This window comes from Lethenteron reissneri, chromosome 23 (assembly GCF_015708825.2).
Source record: "Lethenteron reissneri isolate LAM-NWPU_2019-01 chromosome 23, ASM1570882v1, whole genome shotgun sequence".
NCBI classification, from domain to species: domain Eukaryota; kingdom Metazoa; phylum Chordata; class Hyperoartia; order Petromyzontiformes; family Petromyzontidae; genus Lethenteron; species Lethenteron reissneri.
The window spans coordinates 1,703,400-1,719,749 of NC_083801.1; the positions used below are offsets into that span (position 1 = coordinate 1,703,400).

General features: G+C 54.7%; 1 protein-coding gene across 1 annotated transcript in view; it reads left to right on the forward strand.

Moving 5' to 3' along the window:
* The window catches only part of LOC133345824 (collagen alpha-1(XVIII) chain-like), a 144,628-nt gene that overhangs the window by 109,838 nt on the left and 18,440 nt on the right, over positions 1-16,350 (forward strand). The window contains 10 exon segments of the mRNA XM_061556836.1: positions 449-456; positions 3,960-3,995; positions 4,594-4,656; positions 5,533-5,622; positions 6,562-6,588; positions 7,510-7,563; positions 8,135-8,203; positions 9,014-9,094; positions 12,223-12,259; positions 15,521-15,601. Of these exon segments, the coding sequence (XP_061412820.1) occupies positions 449-456; positions 3,960-3,995; positions 4,594-4,656; positions 5,533-5,622; positions 6,562-6,588; positions 7,510-7,563; positions 8,135-8,203; positions 9,014-9,094; positions 12,223-12,259; positions 15,521-15,601 (546 nt within the window).

Sequence of the window (16,350 nt, forward strand, 5' to 3'; positions counted from 1 at the left end):
GGCAAACGCACGGCGGCAGGCGTCGGGGGTGGCGGGTTGCCGCGCCCTCCGCGCGTCCCGAAGGCGCGACAGCGAAGCGTGCGCACGCGCAGTGTTCACAGTCCCTGCCCTTGGAGGCAACAGCCGACAGACGCAACGCCGCACGGGAGAGAGGCGCGGGCCGTGCGACGCCTCGTGGACCCGTTCTTATCTGAAGGCCAGAGGCGAATGTTTGCCTTGGAGCGGACTGCAATTCCTGATGCGGAATCGAGAACGCAGCGCCACTGCGTCGGATGTTGTCATGGTACGGGTGTATTGACACCAAATGTCACCCCCGTCACCTTTGGGGTCGCAACGGTCTATTACGGCTCAAGGGAATCACAACGGAATCAGAATCTTTATTATTTAGACTGGAGCAACCCCATGAGCCATCAAGTTATTTTTCACTGATGTCCCGTAAGGGTGACAGGTCAGCAAGTTACAGCAACGAACAATACACTAAACGATAGGGGGTGGAAACGAGAGAAAAGGTAAGCAAATTACGGAAAATAAATATAAATAAACAAAATATATGAGTAAAAATTGCATGAGTACATACATTCTTGCCGATATTTCAACACTAAATGCAAGAAATCACCGTGAGGACTTAGATTACAGCTCGATTGCAGCAACACGCAATCCACAATATTTGTAAGAGGAAGTTGGAGTGTAATATTACACTCGGCATGAATTTCTCCTTGAATTACAGTTTCTTCAGACGTGCTTAAAACACTTAAAAGTGTGAATTGGCTGCACATTCCAAAGCGGCGCCCATTTGACGATGGGTGTTGAGACGCGGTGGGTGAAACCACCACCGAGACAACAGGTTCAGTCTGATCGCAACTTCCCATTGTGAATCGAGGCCCTGTCCCTGAAACGCGCGACACCTCATAATGCCTCGCGGCGGTGGCTCACGGCGGTGCGGTGCCGCGCTGCGGGCTCTGCCGCACCTACACGGGTCCCACCTCACCACACGGGTCCCACCTCACCACACGGGTCGCCTCACCACACGGGTCCCACCTCACCACACGGGTCCACCTCACCACACGGGTCCCACCTCACCACACGGGCCGCCTCACCACGCGGGTCGCCTCACCACACGGGTCGCCTCACCACACGGGTCGCCTCACCACACGGGTCGCCTCACCACACGGGTCGCCTCACCACACGGGCCGCCTCACCAAACGGGATCCGCCTCACCACACGGGTCGCCTCACCAAACGGGATCCGCCTCACCACACGGGTCGCCTCACCAAACGGGATCCGCCTCACCACACGGGTCGCCTCACCACACGGGTCGCCTCACCACACGGGCCGCCTCACCACGCGGGTCGCCTCACCACACGGGCCGCCTCACCACACGGGTCCCACCTCACCACACGGGCCGCCTCACCACACGGGCCGCCTCACCACACGGGTCCCACCTCACCACACGGGTCCCGCCTCACCACACGGGCCGCCTCACCACACGGGTCCCACCTCACCACACGGGCCGCCTCACCACACGGGTCGCCTCACCACGCGGGTCGCCTCACCACACGGGTCCCACCTCACCACACGGGCCGCCTCACCACACGGGTCGCCTCACCACACGGGTCCCACCTCACCACACGGGTCGCCTCACCACGCGGGTCGCCTCACCACACGGGTCCCACCTCACCACATGGGCCGCCTCAAAACACGGGTCGCCTCACCACACGGGTCCCACCTCACCACACGGGCCGCCTCACCACACGGGTCGCCTCACCACACGGGTCCCACCTCACCACACGGGCCGCCTCAAAACACGGGTCGCCTCACCACACGGGTCCCACCTCACCACACGGGCCGCCTCACCACACGGGTCGCCTCACCACGCGGGTCGCCTCACCACACGGGTCCCACCTCACCACACGGGTCGCCTCACCACGCGGGTCGCCTCACCACGCGGGTCGCCTCACCACGCGGGTCGCCTCACCACACGGGTCCCACCTCACCACACGGGCCGCCTCACCACACGGGTCGCCTCACCACGCGGGTCGCCTCACCACACGGGTCGCCTCACCACGCGGGTCGCCTCACCACGCGGGTCGCCTCACCACGCGGGTCGCCTCACCACACGGGTCGCCTCACCACACGGGTCCCGCCTCACCACACGGGTCGCCTCACCACACGGGTCGCCTCACCACACGGGTCCCGCCTCACCACACGGGTCGCCTCACCACACGGGTCCCACCTCACCACACGGGTCGCCTCACCACACGGGTCGCCTCACCACACGGGTCCCACCTCACCACACGGGTCCCACCTCACCACACGGGTCGCCTCACCACGCGGGCCGCCTCACCACGCGGGTCGCCTCACCACACGGGTCGCCTCACCACACGGGTCGCCTCACCACACGGGTCCCGCCTCACCACACGGGTCCCACCTCACCACACGGGTCGCCTCACCACGCGGGCCGCCTCACCACACGGGTCCCGCCTCACCACACGGGTCGCCTCACCACACGGGTCGCCTCACCACACGGGTCCCGCCTCACCACACGGGTCCCACCTCACCACACGGGTCGCCTCACCACACGGGTCGCCTCACCACACGGGTCCCACCTCACCACACGGGTCCCACCTCACCACACGGGTCGCCTCACCACACGGGTCCCGCCTCACCACACGGGTCCCACCTCACCACACGGGTCGCCTCACCACACGGGTCGCCTCACCACACGGGTCCCACCTCACCACACGGGTCCCACCTCACCACACGGGTCGCCTCACCACGCGGGCCGCCTCACCACGCGGGTCGCCTCACCACACGGGTCGCCTCACCACGCGGGTCGCCTCACCACACGGGTCCCACCTCACCACGCGGGCCGCCTCACCACACGGGTCGCCTCACCACACGGGACCCGCCTCACCACACGGGTCCCACCTCACCACGCGGGCCGCCTCACCACACGGGTCGCCTCACCACACGGGTCGCCTCACCACACGGGTCCCGCCTCACCACACGGGTCGCCTCACCACACGGGTCCCACCTCACCACACGGGTCGCCTCACCACACGGGTCGCCTCACCACACGGGTCCCACCTCACCACACGGGTCCCACCTCACCACACGGGTCGCCTCACCACGCGGGCCGCCTCACCACGCGGGTCGCCTCACCACACGGGTCCCACCTCACCACACGGGTCCCACCTCACCACACGGGTCCCACCTCACCACACGGGTCCCACCTCACCACACGGGTCCCACCTCACCACACGGGACCCACCTCACCACACGGGTCGCCTCACCACGCGGGTCGCCTCACCACACGGGTCGCCTCACCACACGGGTCGCCTCACCACACGGGACCCGCCTCACCACGCGGGTCGCCTCACCACACGGGACCCGCCTCACCACACGGGTCGCCTCACCACACGGGTCGCCTCACCACACGGGTCGCCTCACCACACGGGACCCGCCTCACCACACGGGTCGCCTCACCACACGGGTCGCCTACCACGGGTCGCCTCACGCGGGTCGCCTCACCACACGGGTCGCCTCACCACACGGGTCGCCTCACCACACGGGCCCCGCCTCACCACACGGGACCCGCCTCACCACGCGGGTCGCCTCACCACACGGGTCGCCTCACCACGCGGGTCGCCTCACCACACGGGACCCGCCTCACCACACGGGTCGCCTCACCACACGGGTCGCCTCACCACGCGGGTCGCCTCACCACACGGGACCCGCCTCACCACGCGGGTCGCCTCACCACACGGGTCGCCTCACCACGCGGGTCGCCTCACCACACGGGACCCGCCTCACCACACGGGTCGCCTCACCACACGGGTCGCCTCACCACATGGTATCCACCGCACCACACGGGCCCCGCCGCGCTGCGCGGGTTTGCGTGTAGAGACGGGCCCTGAGGCAGGGGTGACTCGTGCGTTGCCGCCCCACTCTGCGCACAGGGGCCTCCGGGAATGGTGGGACTGGCTGGACACCCAGTAAGGCCTCTCTCGGCTCTATCCCCGTAGCCGCTTATCCATTTCCACGTCGGCCTCAGTCGAGGAGACCCACGTCCCCTTGCCCATATCTGCCTCCCTTTAAACCATCGTGAGCGTTCGCCCTGGTCCCCGAGTCCCACTGTGCCGGCCCCGTCCGTGCAGGACTGAGCCTTCCCAGCCTCCGCGGATGTTTGTCGCCGCCCTCCTGTGTGTGCGTCAGCTCCTTGACCTCCTGACAGCGTCGCATCTCCATGACTAATGATCCCCTGTGTCAGTTCCAAACCCATCACGTTTTTCTGAGCTGAGTCCAGACCATGACACCACAGCGTGCGCGCACAAGCAATGTGGAAATAATATTGCGAGCACTTTGCGGTGATTGGCAGTGCCCATTCCTTGAGTTATGATGAACCGGTTGTGCCATACCCGCTGGTTTGCGCATTTGCTAAGTGTGAAGGGTCTTGATTCAGCTCAGGCCATCACATATGGTCCCTGCTTCCGCATCCCGACAACATCCACATATCCCCCCACGTTCCCCACGAGTGTCCGCTCACCCCGACACCACCGCGTGGCCCTCACCGGCGTTGTGGCTTCTCCGCAGGGGCTGCCTGGACCCCGCGGGGAGAAGGGCGCCTCGGGCATTCAGGGACCCGCGGGGATGAAGGTGAGGACCACGTCCACCCACAGACACGAGAGGAGCCGCTGACGTCCAGTTCTCCCTTTGCTATTATTTATTTGGGTTCTTACGAAATAAATTACAATAATATCGATAAACATATTCACCCGTTCAGTTGGAATTTAACGTCTACTAATGGTCCTTTAAATAATTCTGTGGCCTTACAGTAGAAGTGGTGCATGAATAAAGTATTGATGTTCAGCCAAGCATACACTTTTTAAGTATTGAAAAATGGGGGAAATTTTTTTATTTTAAATCCAAAGAAATGTAAAAATAGCGGAGATAATTCGGAGAAATGTAGAGAATCCACATGTGGTAGAACTGGCTGGCAGTGCCCTCCACGAGTCTCCACAGCTGATGAATCGATCACCGTTATTTAAATTAGGCAAGGGGCCATTGGGACGGGAAATCTCTCTATCGAAGTAGAGCTTGAGTTCAAGAAGAGTCTTGAAGGATCTCTTGATTTCCTTGTGATAGATGTTGGGATATGTGTCTCTCAAACAAGTGGCTTGAGACCTGAGTTCTTCTTCTGGTGAGGGATTGAAGATTTTAATCATCGATAGACAAAGTGCACTGCACTTGCAGAGGATCGTGGAGAAAAACACATTTCCATGAGGGCCACTTGTCACTTTCCATGTCAGGACAGACTTCTCAGTCACACTCTGTAGCGTAGTGTACGACCTCGGAGACCAGTTACGCTGTAAAGACCACACCACTAATGTCTCAAATTGCATTGCAGCAGAATACCGAGTGGGGTGCAGCTGATGGGGAAGCGGTGCGCAGTATCGATGTCACAACGTTCGCCCGACCATGGAATTAAAATGGGCGTCTGCTCGGTTTGTTTCCTGCGTGTGTCCATCGCAGGGTGAGAGGGGGGAACCCGGGGTCGTCATTGCTGCAGATGGCTCCCATCTGGCAAGCATGGCAGGGCCCCAGGGACCCAAGGGTGACAAGGTGAGTCATGGCAGCAGCAGCACCTGCTACCTGTAGGCCTCATCCCAGTGCCGGCAGCATCACGGGCAGGGCCCCCCGGCTCCACCCAGGGATCAGCTCACGGTCCGTGCTCGGAGGCAGCTCAACAGGGAGAGTGCAGGGAGGGCAGGGGGAAGAGAGACCGGGGAAGAGAGACTGGGGAAGAGAGACCGGGGAAGAGAGACCGGGGAAGAGAAGCTGAGCCCAGCCGAATGTAGCAACGCTAAAGACAAACACCAAGAAAGACGCGGAGAGACTCGGAGACGCAGAGGAAGAGACGGAACAAGATCGACAAACGGAGGACACGGAGATAAACAAATGCAGAGAGGCAGAGAGAGAGAGACAAAGACAACTGCTAGCTGGAGTAGTTGGCGGATGTGCTAATGGTATTCATGGGCCCACTTGTGTTAGTGTGTGTGAGTAAATTAAATTAGTGCCGCTCGATAGGAAGGCAGCAGTGGTTGCCCCGTGGTTCATGGAGTGCCCATTCGCTCACCACCGGCTCGGGGCCACTGTGGGAGATGAGTGCTGCCCCGTTGCACGTTTAGGCAGCGGAGACGCTGACAATTGGCCTCGACCGTCCTTGGTTGCTCCAGCCGTGAGGACACTTGGAGCAGGGCGCGTGAGCACTGGCCACTCGGGAAACGGAGTTTTGTGACGTCGCACTCCGAGCGGAACGCTGGCTTGCGTGGCGCGCATGTTACCGCCGCCATCTGCGAGCCTTGCCAACGGACGCGTTCCACCTTGTGGAAAATGCCGCTGTAGTCCAAGCGCAATGTGATTGGGAAAAAGTAAAAAAAAAGTGTGGCCGTGTGATTTGTGCCATAGGCAGAAATCACTGCTACTGTCACCTCCTTGATGATGACAGTGACGATGATGATAGCGGCGTTCACCTCATTCGCTCTTCTTGCTGTGTTGCAGGGCGATGCTGGCTCTCCTGGATTGCTGGTGAGTTCCGTGCAGCCACGATGAGCACCTCCAGTTAGCACAGTTGGCTACGTACGGTGCGAAATAAGTTTAACATATGTACGTGCATAGCGAGTAAGTCGAGAAGCAGCTTGCATACGTGTGCACACCAGCCGCGTCTCTTGGGGGAAATGAGCACTTGCTCCCCGTTGTTGATTTGTCCAGCGCTTGCCTTGCCTTGCTGCACTACTCCATCTGCACAAATAATAATTGACGCTGCCCTAAAGTTGAATAACAATAATATTGACTTATACTTTTAGAGCACCTTTCACCCGGAGATGACAAAGTGGTGTGCAGAGCGAATAACATGAATAACATTTCGAGAGATAAAATAAGAGCAAAAAAAACCTCATAAATAAAATCACGCATTCGTGTGGTAAGAACACCCACCAACATAAAATAACCAACCCATAGCTGCAAAATACTGAGGAAGTGAAGGGGGCCTTCGTGGGCGGACGGCGCTTCGGGGTGGGAACCGAATCGTGGGCGAGAGACTCGGCACCGCCCCACGCCGAGTAGTCCGGTGGATTCCACGCGGCGAGAGGTCCCCGTTGAGCGGCGAACGGAGGGGGAGCGCCGCGACCTTTGGGCGTGCACAGCGGCAAGCGGCCGCAATCGGGGTACCGGAGGAGAGGACGTACGGAGGGAGACGCTGCGCAGCTCCCTGGCAACGGGCTTCCGCGCCACCGCGTCCATTGAACCGGCGACGTTTCCTCGGGGGCTCGCCGCTCCGCACTCGCCCTTGGGCTAGGCGCTTCCCCGCCTGGGAGCCCACGCGGAGCCCCGGGGGCCGGGGCGGGCTCACGGGGACCGAGCGGCCGCGCTGGCCGCACCCTGGCTTCGGCGGGGCCCAGCGAGGCCTAGCGATGTCCTCACCGTGTCCCTCTTCTCGTTCGTCGCCAGGGTCCGGTGGGTCACGCCGGAGTCAAGGGGGAGTACGGCATGCCGGGGAGGCCCGTAAGTGCTCATCTCTGCTGTCGCTCTGCCCGCGTTTTTTGATGTTTGACGTAAAGAGGGCCTTTGCTCTAGCATTGAACGTGTTTGTGCGTGTCGTGCAGTTCGCGTGAGTATTACATTAGTGTTACAATGCAAGTCACTTGATTGATATATACACGGCAATCATCGCCCACTACTGCCAAAAACCTTGTAGGACCCTCCTGAAAAAGAGTCATGAGACTTGGTGGGTAAGAAGCGTATTGAAATATTACAATCAGTACGGCTTCTACACACAGCAGAATTGTCATAATCGCACAACAAATCCTCGTCTTAAATTTTTCATTCATAAGACTTGGCCATCTTCATAATGCACCTGGATATTAACCCAGGCTTCACTATTTGAAGTCAAGATGTTTACCTCGCAGAGCCACAAATCCACTCGATGCACTCAGTGCCTGGAACTCTCAAATGCTCACAGGCTTCACATGATATCTTTATAAGCATCATGAATGCACCAAAAACTAATCGACCCAGTGCATCGTTACACTGCCTCTGTCGTTCCGTGGTTGGATTGCTGACTTTGTGTTCTCAGGGTCGGCCGGGAGTGAACGGCTTCAAAGGTCAGAAGGGCGAATCTGGAGGAGGTGTTGGCCTGGGAAATGTGAGCACCTCTACCGTGCATCCTCACAACTCTATCACACCGGACACAGCACACACCACACACAGCACACAGCACACAGTACACACTGCACTGCACAGTACACCACACTGCAAACACCGCACCGCACAGCACACCGCACCGCACCACAAACACAACGCACACACCACACAGCAAACCGCACAGTAAAAACCATACCACACACCACATCGCACACCACACAGACCACATCTACTACACCACACACACCCTACTCTTAGACCACACGTATACTACTACACCTACCACAGCACACCACATAAACTACACTTACACTACACGAACCACCCCACACACACCGGACATCACGTATTACACCACACACAGACACTCCACACATACACTACCACATACCACAGCGCACCCACTACCACTTACCTTGTGTCTTCCAGCATCGTCTGTTTTGGCAGAAAAACCCAGAATCGGTTTTGGACTTCTTACGTTTCGTCAGCGGTCTGTGTCCTGTCGAACGAATGCCGCCGAGTTATTGTGGAATCGTAGGCAGGAGCACTCCACGAACACCGGAGTGCCCAACCAACGCGGTGCAGCGACATTGTGCACATTTCATGATGCCCTCCCATGTAAATTGTGGGCAATACAATAACAAATATGTTAATATCTATCTAAATAGGTAGCCGTGCAGAGGAGGGGCTGTTTCATCACCAAAGCGAATAGAGTAGCAGCATTTGTGCGGCGTCCGCTCGTCGTAGCGACGCAGCGAGCGTTCCCATGCGTTTCACCGCTTCACAGGAATTGGTCTCTTTCTGTCCGCAGAGTTTCCCCGGCCCTCCCGGACCTCCCGGCCCGCCTGGCCCCCCGGGCCAGCCGGGGTTCCCCGTGGACGTCAACAACAGAGTAAGAACGCGGATTGCGGTCCCGTGGCCCCCAACCGCCGCTGCTGCTGCTGCCGCCGCCGCCGCTGCTGCCGCCGCTGCCGCCGCTGCTACCGCTGCCTGTATCGCCGTGTTCCCATCCTCGTGTTTCTCGCGTCATCGCGCATTTGCTGCCCGTCACTGTGCTGTCTCTTGTCTCTGTCCCCCCTTGTAGCGAGTAGTTCCACCACCTCCTCGCCCCCACTGCAAAATCCCTGTAAGTCATTGCGCACATTGGAACGGTCCGAACAAACGGTGAACAAGAGGAGGAGTAAATGGGTCGTGATCAACAACGACAATGGATGTCAGAGGCTCACAAATGTCAATTTTTTTTGTTATATATATGCATTCGGGCATCTTTACTCATTAACTTGGCTGAGACAGCATTTGATATTTATACTTTGCAGAGCAAAACAAAGTACACGGGAATAATTGTACTCTTTGCCAGGTTTTGTTATACTTCTGCTTATGGCCGATGGAGGGCAACGGCTGAGATTGTTGAGCCAGATGATTGGGTCAGGAGTAGCGGAATGGCGTGTCGCTGTGATGATGCCTCCTTTGTATTTTACCAGGGAATGTGTAGTTACCTGGGGGAGGTGATAACGCTTGTCATTTACTTTGGCTACGTTCCAAGTTTGGGAATTCAGCTGAAGCCACTGCTCACATTGATTTGACGACTACCATTCGGAGTTCCGGTAAGGCAGCTCCTGGGATTGAAACATCGAATGCATACCGACTGCCTCAGCAGCAAGCACGCGAATGTGGCTCTTCAGCCACATAGAAAACTATTATTATCTGTATGTAAATTATTTATAAATGCGGATTGACAAAGTAAGCCCGAATCAATCAGCAGCTGCAATTTTGTACGCAGACTCCTCGCGACTTAGTAAGCACCCCACATTCACCGTTTGAGCACCCTTGACGATTCCACTGAGGAGGGCGATTCGAGTACAGCCCATCATCGATTATCCAACTGATTCAGGGGGCAGAGGCGTGCCCGATGAAAAAAAAAACGCTGGATAATCACTAAATCGTTATTTCCACGGAAAGCGTGCAATCGCTCTTCCAGCGTTGCGTACACCTCGCAGAACAACCCGGCGCATTTTCACGCTCAAGGGGACGCGACGGAGCGGTGATCGGAAAGGAAATCCGTGAGAGAGCCCAGGTCACCGAGTGGTGCATGGCCCAGCGGGGCAGTGGCCACTAGGAGCTCGTCTTGTCGGAGTCCCAAGTCACTCGACCTGTCTTGTGCTGCACTCACCCTGTCTCAGTGTCTCTGGCATGCCACCCATCAAAGGCCTCGAGCATCAGGCTGCGTTTGGTATTCGACGGCACGTTTCCCCAGATACGCAGCCGCAAAGCAAAGACAGCGAGATCAGCGCAACAAAACTGCGGCGGTTGTTTCCGGAATGTGGGGCATAGGATCACAGGGGGGGTACTTGATGGCCAAACGCAAATCCTTGATTCCACGTGAAAAAAAATTACTTCTTAAAATGTAAAACACAATTTTAACGTAGGAAGCAGCGGCATGGAGTAGGGAAACGTGCTTGCAAACGCAAAAGCAGCCGGATGTTCATGGTGTGTTAGCGGTGCCCTTTGCACCCCATGTGTCTGTCAACGCTGTGTGTGCCATGAAGCTGCAACGCTGCCTGCCGTGTTCGCGCTGTTACCAGCTGCCCTCTGCTGTCACCCCACTGCCGCGTTGTGATGTCACCAGCTGCTCTCTGCTGTCACCCCACTGCCGTGTCGCGCTGTCACCAGCTGCCCTCTGCTGTCACCCCACTGCCGTGTCGCGCTGTCACCAGCTGCCCTCTGCTGTCACCCCACTGCCGTGTCGCGCTGTCACCAGCTGCCCTCTGCTGTCACCCCACTGCCGTGTCGCGCTGTCACCAGCTGCCCTCTGCTGTCACCCCACTGCCGTGTCGCACTGTCACCAGCTGCCCTCTGTTGTCACCCCACTGCCACGTTGTGATGTCACCAGCTGCCCTCTGCAGTCACCTCGCTGCCTTGCCATGCATGGACACAGTTCAAGTTGAGAATTGAAAAGTGCTATTAAAGTCGCGCTATTGAAGCCACTTTATCCGAGTTCTTTTCTGTACGAGCACCGGATGTAATTTCCTTGCCTTCCACATACAATGTGTTTTGTATGCGCACAGAAGCCCAGCATGTTCAGATGTCTTAATGCCACTTGAATGGCGTGGCACTGTTTACATTTATTAACAGTGTAAGTGTCAACAAACTTATTCCTAAGTTGTCATAAAAATATACTGAGTTTCTTTTTAAACATTTCACTGATTAATTTGCACAAATGAAGTGACATTGTTGGGACTTCGAATTAAATATAACAATAAACGTGTGAGAGTGGATTATTTTGGCAACTGTTTGTAGTTGTTAGCTAGATGTCTGCAGCAGCATTATGTTTAGCCGATTCACTGGCATAACGAGCATCTGTTTGTGTCAAAGTGAAGGTTTGGCCCGAGTAAATTAAATTGCCAATAATTGCCTTTAAAGAGTGTAACTTTACTATACCTGACGCTGTCAATGCAACCTGCCGTGCAAATATGAGCGTGACCCCAATTGGTCATCAGAATCAGTGCTCAGAGTTCATGGGTTTTACTTATTTAATCCTTTAGATCCAAAAAGCATGAATTGTTGTTAACGATTCTGAGATCAGGAATGTGCGACCACTTGATGCCACGCCATGAGCACATGTTGACTTGAGAACCACAGCAGTCATGAAACGCGACTTTAAAAATAAATCCAGTTCCCCTGTGTTGCTTATTGCCACTGAAAGCAGTCCAGATTTCTCTCTGCCAGCCACAGCTCCTTCATTACCAACAAAGGGACCTGACAAACATGGCTAATGTACCTGTGCTCGGTAATGGCCCTCATGTATAACACACTCATCATTAATGGGGTTAGCCAAACATCCCACTGTAGGATCACAGAACTTGGACAAGTGTCGGTGCCAGTACTGGCTGCCTTGCCAAGCGCTTGTCTGTGGGTTGCCGCGCCTTCGAGCCGAACAAAGTCTGCGGCGCGTATCGAGCGGTGTGTGCGTACATCGATGTTTACTCTTTATTTATTTATTTATTCTGTGTGGGTATGCAGGTGGACCACTTCCAGCCGGGGGTGCATTCAAATTTCGGTGAGTGGCCGCACTGTGGCTGTTGCTGCTGCTTGGTGGTGGTGGTGGTGATGTGTCACCACTGCGTGGTCACGTGGTCGAAGGTCTCGCCCGCAGGTCGTGTCGTGGGCAGAGCGCTCGATAGACTGCAAGGAGGGAAAGAATGTGTGGAGGGGGGGGCAGTCGTTGATGTTGCCCGACGGGAGCTGAAGGAACCGCAGCTGAGACTGGGTCGCAGAGACGAGTTGGTTTGCGAGAGACGTAGAAGAGGTGAAAGAAGCTGACCCACCCAGCCAATGGAACAAATAAAGAGAAGAAATAAAGTACATTTTATAAATAGTGAAGAGTGGTCAAACAACCTCCATGGACGAACAACATGGGGAAGCCTTCATCAAACTATGGATTGACAAAGGCCTGCAAATTATTGTTTTTATGATGATCATATGCAGTAACGTGTAATAACATGACTTTCAACATCCATAGATCTCTCATACATACAAGCAAACAAGCACGTGTGTGCTATATTCTTTGGGTCTTTCGGTAAAGTCACGTTGATAGATTCAAAGAAAATAACAAAAAATAACAAAAAAACTACGACGTTTCAACCACAACACAAGCGATCATCATCAGGAAGAAAAAGGAAGGGGAAAGCTGCTGAGGCAGACTGTTTTAAAGGTTTAAAATGGGTGTAGCCCAAGGGTCATAAACGAAGTGGGTAGGGCTAGTGATGTTAATGTGAGAAATTAGCATGTTAATGGCAGTGGCTATGTTAATGTGAGAGATTAGCATGTGGATGGGAGATCGCAGAGCAGCAACGTCGAGCTCGGGGGAGCGAGGTGGCTGCGTTAGTGTGAGAAATTTTACCTGTTCATGTAAAATCAGAGAGCCCAAAATAACAACTAACATCGGAAGGTGGTAGGATGGGAACATCACAGCCAGTTATGACTTGAACTGGTTGATAACGTCCTTCCAATGATTGCTCAGTTTGTACCCATCTTCTCGATTGAAGTTGTGTGTATATGTGGATGGCTTCATGAACTAACCTTTGTTGATAGCCAGTGGGTTTGCAAAGTACCTTTCGTCTTAGAGAAATCTATTTCGTGTGAGCCCAACGCATTAAAACAATGATCAGCCACGGCCGAAGTGTTCGTCCTGCTGTGTTTCAGATCTGCCTTATGTTCACGAACACGGTCCGAGACATGTCGCTTAGTTTCCCCAATGTAACTACTGCCGCAGACACCACTTAGTTTGTAGACTGCCGGGGTATTTCATGTCAGGGATCATATCCTTCACAGATGGAATCAGATCACGAATTTTATATACTGTGTTAAATAGAACCTGGATCTTGTTTGCTCATGATTTTGGAGATCGTTTTGGTGACCCCTGCTCTGTATGGCAAGGTGATGGTTTTGATTGGGTCCTCAGATGGTTCTTTCCCAACGGTTGGGGTGATAGCTTTACGGATTGTGTAGTCTGAATATCCATTCATCTTGAGAACTTGGTGTACCTGTTTCAGTTCACTGGCTCGGTGATGATGGTTGGAAATACATCGAGCTCTATGGTATGGAATTTTAATGAAGGAATTATTCTGGGAAGGATGGTGGTGGGAGTCAGGTTTTAGATATGCACCCGTATGGGTGGCTTTCCTGTAGACAGTGTCCCATTGAGCCGTCTGGTCTCTTTTTGATAAAAACATCCAAGAATGGTAGCTTGCCATCCTTTACTACCTCCATGGTGAATTTGATGGCTGGGTGTATGGAATTGATGTGGTTGAGGAATTGGTTCAGAGCAGGCTGGCCATGTGGCCAGATGATGAACGTGTCATCTACGTACCTCTTCCACAAGGACGGACGTAGAGTGGATGCCTGGATGGCATCTGTCTGAAAAATTTCCATGAAAACATTGGCAACAACTGGAGAAAAGGGAGAACCCATTTGGGTACCTTCAACTTGTTTGTAGAAAGTTCCATTCCAGGTGATGTAAGTGATGGTGAGGCAGTGTCTCACCAGGGCCAGAACATCAGCATTCAGTCCTTGTTGGACCAAGTCTTCAATGATTGCAATGGTGTCAGGCACAGCAACTTTGGTAAACAGAGAGACTACATCGAAACTAATGAGCAAATCACCTGGAGATAGTGAGATGTCCTTAATTAACGATACCAAGTGAGCTGAGTTAAGTACAGCTGAGGTGGTCTTACCAGTGAATGATTGTAAGGTTTGGGACAGAAATCGGGGCAAGTTTGAAGGTGGGTGAGTCAATGGTGGAGACGATAGGATGGAGTGGTGTACCCTCTTTATGGATTTTTGGTAAGCCATACAGTCTGGGTGGTCTAGAAGCAGAGGGTTTTAAATAAAACCGCTTGGTTGGTTCGATTAAATATGTCGAATCGGTGATGATATTGTTGGTTTTCCTAACGAGGCTGTTGGTGGGATCTCTTTTAAATTTTTGTATAGCTACCATCATTAAGTAGGTCCTGAATTTTGTTATTGTATGTGGTTTTGTCCATGATGACTGTGGCATTACCCTTGTCGGCTGAGAGGATGACGATGTCATCTCTCTTTTTTAATTGGGAAAGCTCAAAGCGGTCATCCTTACTGATGTTGCTAATAGGTGTCTTAGCGTTTTTGAGAATTGCAGCGATTTCCGATCTTGACCCAAAGAATATGAATTGCTGCAGTCACGAAAGCTGTAAGTCAAGATTTTTGACGTGTGTGCTGTTCTGTGCATCTATGGGACCGTGGGTGTGGCCCACGGTGGTGGTATTGTAGCGGTTAGCGCTTCGAATCCGGGGACCCAAGTTCAATTCTTGCTCCATGCCAACACAAGTGACGATTATCTGAACCAGTCCTGGGCCTCCCCTAGGTCGATTCGGCTTCAAATGAGTCCCTGGTGCGGTGTGTAAACATCGCCACTGAGGAGACAACGGTGGCCGGGCATGGTGCTGGCCATCCACCTCCTCGTGTGCCATGCCGGTCTTCATAGGTGGTGCTCGCTAACAGCACTTGCGCCAAAAGTCTGTTTTGGTTATACGGGGGATCTTCTTTTTCATTTTACCAGGTAAGGCCCACTAAGCTATATAGCTCTTTTTTAGAAGTGACTTGGCCACAAATGCTAAACGTGGAGGGAAAAACCGGAGGAACTGGAGAAAAATCCACGCGACCACGTAAACTCCAAATATACAGCAGGGGTCAGGGTCGGGATCGAACCCACGACCTCCTGTGTAACGGGTGAGGGAGTTAACATCTCGTCTTTTGGTGTGCTGTGTGCTGTGAACGCGAGCAGGGCTGAAGGGCGAGAAGGGCTCCATGGGCTACCCAGGACACCACGGCTCCAACGGGGAGAAGGGAGACCCGGGGCCTCCAGGTTCCCTGGCACTGCGCGGCGCACCATGCACGACACAGACTGTGCTGCTTCTTCTGCTGCTGCTGCTGTGTATTCTGGGCCTTCACCACAGGGACACCGCGACGCTGCTGTTGAGCACGAGGCCGTAGTCACGCTCTCCTAGAGGCGTGTGCTGTCTCGACACCCCCAACTCCTCATCGCTCACCGCTCACACTGCTCGATCGACAAGCAGATCCCCTGTGGGACTTTTGCCGTCCACATTCAGAATCGTCCCCTCCTTCCATTCTTGTATCTTGTTTCCTGTTGCTTCCTGCTGATGCTGCTTTCTTCTGCTGCTGCTTCCTGCTGCTGCTACATCCGTTCTCATCTTCCCGCTGCCGTCCGTTTTAGTCAACGGCCTTCTTCTCCACGTCTTTCCATCACCCGTTGCCTGCATGAATATATTCTATCCGCCACCGCTGCCTCTTCTCATAAATACTCCCAAAGTAGCACACGCTTTACATGGGCTAAACTCGAAGCCCCGTATTCTTAGTCACGGCTCGGCTGAGGCTCTGACCTCACGGGAGCCGACTCGGAGCCACTGTGGAGCTCAACTTGAGAAGCTCTGAGTAAGATCCCAGCTGTGCTCAGGATTGGTCCCATGATGTTTGATATAAAAAAAATATATATTCATTTGTATTATTCAGTTATTTGTTTTCTCTGTGTTATGTCTGTCACGGAAACGGTGTGTGGTTTTTATTGATGAAACCTGACTTCAGAGCTTCTTAGCT